This window comes from Lissotriton vulgaris, unplaced genomic scaffold, assembly GCF_964263255.1.
Source record: "Lissotriton vulgaris unplaced genomic scaffold, aLisVul1.2 SCAFFOLD_1445, whole genome shotgun sequence".
Classification (NCBI taxonomy): Eukaryota; Metazoa; Chordata; class Amphibia; order Caudata; family Salamandridae; genus Lissotriton; species Lissotriton vulgaris.
This window is the reverse complement of record NW_028241043.1, coordinates 436,124-442,123: the sequence shown is the minus strand read 5'-3', so window position 1 is coordinate 442,123 and position 6,000 is coordinate 436,124. Positions and strand designations below refer to the sequence as shown.

Here is a 6,000-nt window from a genome sequence, read left to right as displayed (position 1 = left end):
ATCTTGTTCTTCCACAAAATGTAAATTTGTACCTAACAAGAGTTTTGTAAAACAGTGTAATGTCCATCACCCTTCATTAAATATTTTGAGCAATAACAGAGTGTAAAACAATTTTGCTGCAAAGGAATTGTTAGAAATGATTTGTTATTCACCTTCAGTCAGAAGAACACAAACCTGATTTATTAAGAGAAATCTTTTTACATTGGCACTGTAAAAATGTGATAGTGATTTTAACATTCAGACATTGACTTGCACTCAGTGGTCAATCGCAATTTAATAATATGTATGTAGGGCAGGTTCACAACCATGTTTCCAAGTGGCTGTTTAATTAAAATCTACAAACTTTTGTCAGGAAATGTGTACATAATATCACCATGGCCTGTTTTGATACACATTACTAAAAATTGTACAATTGGCAACTTTGAAAGAGAAAACCCAAGCTGTCATTTTTCACTATTTGCAATCAGAATCACAACCTTAGTGCAATATTATAATTTATTTCTTACAGTAATTTTGGTTGCCATACAAGAATTTTTAAGAAAGGTGGAAAGTGCAAGTTACAGGAGCTTGATTTTAAAGACTTCCAAATAAGAGGATTTAAAGCACAAAAATTACAGCAACACAGAGAACGGAAATACAAGTTGTCACACAAACTATAGCAAGAAATATGTTCATATTGGCTAAAAAAGAAAACCTTTCCATGGAAAATTTGTCTAATTTGCATTTTTATGTGGCGTTTATGTAAAACCATTGCCAGATCAACTGGGTGCTGTGTTTCTTCATCAAAGAACATAGAGAACCACAATAAACTGAAATGCCACAAGTAACTTTGTGATATGTAAATCTTTTATAGTGACAATCACAACTTGCCATTGTATAATGAAACAAATTAAATAAAAATGTGCATATCTATCTGGGACAGGTATCTCTGCAAATCTGCACAATTTACATTTTGTGCGATTTGGGTATTATGTATGCAAATTTTATGTGGTATTGAGCATGGTATTGCCACTTGTTAACATTACAGAATGTAATATACGCTGATCAAAAACCCTGGTCTACTGAATACATTTTTATTTGATGATTGCTTGACATCAGTCTTGGCTCTCTTGTTATCATTACACAATAGACCAATATGAAAGCATAATTTAAAATAAAAAACATCTGTTTTCGTAACAATTGCTTCCTGAATCATAATCAGTGAAAACCGCTGGAGTTTGATCTTGGCAAATTCATTTTATAGTTAGTAGGTGACCATTCTGATTCAAGGCCCTATTATCCCAGTGTTGTAAAACAGAATGTAAAAATATACTATTTCAATAGCTCTTTAATATGTTCTATCTCACGCTTACACCACACACCCGTTAGCACTGATAATGTGTCCTTAAAAGACACATGTTCAATAGGAAATCATCAGTTTTGCTATACAGTGTTATGGCAAACTTTAAAGAAATTAAAAACGTAACCATGAGGTTGTTATTAAAAAGCAGCTTAAAATTCAAGAATATAATCTCCTGACGTCACTTCTTCCATGACTCCTTGTATAGAGCATATACATTACTATCTATACCAACCAGAAAAAAAAAGGAAAAATCAATTGGTGTTTCATTTACTTAAATCTATGAATATCACCAAATGGAAGACAATAATGGCAGAATATGCATTTTCCTTTTTAAAATTCCAATGACCTCAAGATTCCCACTTCAAAAAGCATATAGACTCTGAATGAAAATATTCTTTACAATAATACCCAAGTGATTATGAAAAAACAGAATACTCTCTCAATTAAAATGTGTAATACTGGATTTTCATTTATTACAATGATCATTGGAACTTTCAAATACAAATATAAAGACCTGCAAAGAATAACAACATACTTTAGATCAAATGACTTGTTTTCCATATGGGGAATGAGAATCACTTCCTTCTTTCTTTTTTTAATAACAGCTGCATTACTTGAATCCACATTTGAAGAAATAGTCACTCTTCTTTGAAGAAGTTCTAGCAAAGATAGAAAATATAGGACAGCTCTGCTGGTTCCGATGCATCCAACTGAGGTTGATTTAAAAAGGTTGTACTTTGTTTTATAATTATTCCACAGAAATAGTATTATTAAATCACAAAAGTTTTTTTTCTTTAACTTTCTGGAACTGAAGTGGCACAAAGGCTGCCTAGTAGACCAGCCACTTAGTTTAAACTTTTTTTTAAAATATTGTGCTTATAAACTATCTGTACAACTATTTAAACTTGCAGTAAAGAAAGATATTGAAATTGCTAATTTAATATATTCATCCCAGACCTAATCAGACACTCCACTGTTAGCAAACGGGAATGATTTTATACTACAATTATGTGAGACGAAAATAAACCATTTTTATCTGTCCAATAGCTGTTTTAGTGCTCTTTCTATATTCATCCTATGACCAACTCTGGTTACTCCAAGGTCTATTAGATCTTCTTTTTGAAGGTTTGGTAAATGAGTGCCTTCTATTTCATTATCCATGAAGGTCTCTTTATGTTCCCCTAGATTTAGGCTTTCCAACCAATCAGCCACATCTAACTTAGTCCACAGGTGGACAGGCTTTGTGGCAAAAGGCTTGTTTGAGATGGGTTGTTGGAGGATGGAAGGGGAGGGAGATCTGCTGCGGCCTGCGTTCAAAGTAAAAACATCAACAGCAGGCTGTGGACTAGGCAGACCAAACACATCAACCAGGTTAATTGAGGCAGCAGGAGCTGAGAGTGGAGCGGGTTTAATTTCTTTCAGTATCTCAGATGGCGAGCACACTGGACTGGGAGCTCGCCTCATTCCTGACGTCCTGTTCTCAAGGTCAGGAGGCCGATTCTGCATTGTAATTGGCTGACTAGCTCCTGGTCGGATAGTGAAGGTGACGCTTGTATTCCGTGTCCCTGAGACGGTACTCAAGGCATCAGTGCCCCTGTAATACAGAACAGATAAACAGTTAAAAAAAAACATTAACTGATGTACAAATAAACATGAAACTACAAATTCATGTTAAATATTCTGAAATTAATAGCAAACCATAAAACATCAATAATAATTACCCATCAACCAAGGCCCTATATTTGGGCAAAGATTTAGTGTTAAATGCATCTTTGTAATTTTGACAAAATAAAGGCAAACATCATTTTTATATATTTTTAAAATATTATTAGCATGGTGAGTTGCGTCTGATTAACTAGATGTGTATGCCTTCTATTCACAGGCGATAGTTCTGCAATGTTGGTAACAAGGTCCTCAGATCCTCCTAAGTTAGGTCCCCAACAACAACGCAATGTGAAAGATATTTCATAGTCATGCAAGTCTGAAATTAGACTCCACACCTAGCAACCAAAGGCTCCATCTTAAGGGAAATAGTTGAGATAGAGCTTTCGGGTGGAGAGTCCTCTTTTAAGGACCATACATTTAAAAAATCCAGAAGCAACGAGGGGAAGTGAAATATAAAAAACACACAAAATATACTAGATTAAGCATTTTAAATTTGGCTCCCAGCCTTTTAATACACATGTGTTGTCATCTAGTCCCTCAGAATTTTTGGACCATGACACCCCCCCCAAAAAAAACATACAAATTTGGACTTGCCTTCTTCTAAAAAGAAATGCATTTCAAGAAGCGATAAGAAGAGGCCAAATACAGAAATGATATTCCTAAAATGTTTTGACATGTCTGATTCTGACGTAATCATTTTAAAAATTCACTCTGTTGCCTACATTTATCAAATATGTACTTTAATTATAACTATCTGATATTCAAAATGCTTAGAATTTTGCAAGATTATATAGGATATGTAATTTTTTATATATTATACGGACAAGACAAACACCCCCATAATCAACTACACCAACTGCATAACCATGGTAACAAACTGAATGTGAATTAGCTGCCTGAAGCACAACTCCAACAAGTTGTAGGTGCTGTTTCTTCTGCAACAAGACCTACTCATGTGACTGTACCTAGTGGCTGTAAAGGTCAACCCAACACCCATACCCAGAGACCGCACAAGAAAAATAGGGATCGTCCCAGACGACAAGCTCAACATAATGGCTTAAATCAATGCATTGTGCGCCACCTGCTTCCACATCTTATGCATGATGCAAAAGTTGAACCATCATGCAAGAATTTATCACCAGCAGGCTGGATTACGGGCTCTCTACATTGGAATCTTCGAATAACTCCTACACAGAATTCAGTCCATCCAGAAAACTGCCGCAAGACTTATACTCGACCTCCTACGCTGCACCAACGTCATACCACACCTCAGAAAGCCTCACTGGCTCCCCATTCAGAAGTGTAGACAATTCAAACTGCTCACGCCCACCAGAAACCTATGCTATGTCTCACTCTTTCTTGCACACACTCCCCACATCTGCAAAACCAAAACTGGAGGTCGCTCATTATGCTACATCAAACCCAAGACATGGAATAACCTCCCTCAACACTTCAGAGCCTTCTCTTCACTTCTTGAGTTCTGCAAGAAGCTAAAGATCTAGAGCTCAGTATAACCACCTTGGGCCCACAATCCTACACATCTACACAGGCTTCTAGATACCCTGTTGGGTGATTACTGCACTATATAAATCACTGTAACATATATGGAATTAGATAATGTGGTGTTAGAATAAGACATGCTTTTGGCTCCAAAATAATTCTTCTTATTGGCTTTGCTGGATAGAACAATGAGGACTAAACACAAATGTTTTACTATTAGAAAAAAAACTAACTTTGGGAACACCAAATCCCTCTTTCATCAGCAGCATTAAAATTGGAGCTAGGTTAGCACCGTTTGTGCCTTACATACTAGCTCCTTCAAATTAGCACAGAAAATGTTGCCAATTTAAAATAGTAACGTATAAGTGGTTTGGTGCATTAAACATTTCTGCTGTAGCAACACTGACCAACCGTGCTCTAGCCCTAGCTTTTAAGCTAATATTTGTGAGTACAACCCTTCTTGTGACGTTCTAGTCATTGCACTTCTTTCTTGTTTCCTGTGTAAGGTTTTAGTAGATGATTACTACTACATGGATATGACACATTTAGCCCTGGTTTCTAGACTGTTGTATGCAGAAATAAGGAAGAATATTCTAAGACAATACCTCAAATGGAAAAATACAAGGTTCACAGTTTATATACAGATTCTTTTTGCAGTCATAAAAGTCTCTTCTCTCTTTTACACCCAATTTCCAAACACAATTCACAAATTGGTTATGGGTATTTGGGCGACTCTCATAACTCTCCGGATAGCCAATACCTTTATAAAAGTGTGCAGCCTGTCCGAAGCTGATATATTTTCGAAGAGCCAAACCACATTCTACGTTTTACAGCTGCAATGGCCAACAAGCACAGTCAATTCCTAGCAAGGTAATTGATGGTTGCCAAGTGTCATGTTTTGCTATACTAGAATAAAAAATGACATTCATGTGGTTGTTACTACTGAGCAAGCCTGTGTTGGTGCACCAAAAACTCTTCTTCAGGGTAAGTTCCAAGTATGCCAAAAAGTCCTCTTTGCATGAAGTTGAGAGAATGTCCAGTAAAATAGGTTGGTCAGGGTATTGTAACTCAAGGGCTGAGAAGGTCTAGTGCATTTCGAGTTGAACCCTGAAGTTCTAGTAATAAAGGGTGTTATTACAGGCCTGATTTCCCCGACAATTCCTCATTTTGCGCCGGATTTTCACCCCGAGTTTTCTTCTAATTTCAGAAATCAAAACCTTTGGGTGAAAGCTAAAAAAAAAATACTCGAGGCACCAATGGGGCGAGTATCTACTGTCATTAACCCTATCCAATTTAAAAGGCGACTAGGAATAAGAGCCTTGTGAGATGGTATTAGGTGACAGAGTAGTAAAACAACAGAAGCTAAGAAAGATTTTCTAATGGCAACAAGATAGAAAAGTGCTCACTGCTGACATCTGTAATCTGGAGGTCATGAGTTCAGATCCTGCATCACTGCTGACATCTGTAATCTTGAGGTCATTAGTTCAATATTG

The 6,000-nt window shown here is 36.4% G+C and overlaps 1 protein-coding gene across 1 annotated transcript in view; it reads right to left on the bottom strand.

Annotated features, from left to right (window-relative positions):
- Positions 1-476: 476 nt before the first annotated feature.
- The window catches only part of SHANK2 (SH3 and multiple ankyrin repeat domains 2), a 208,203-nt gene continuing 202,679 nt past the window's right edge, over positions 477-6,000 (bottom strand). Inside the window, exon 10 of the mRNA XM_086948018.1 lies at positions 477-2,936. Coding sequence (XP_086804144.1) covers positions 2,375-2,936 — 562 coding nt within the window. The 3' untranslated portion in view covers positions 477-2,374. The remainder of the gene's footprint in view (positions 2,937-6,000) is intronic.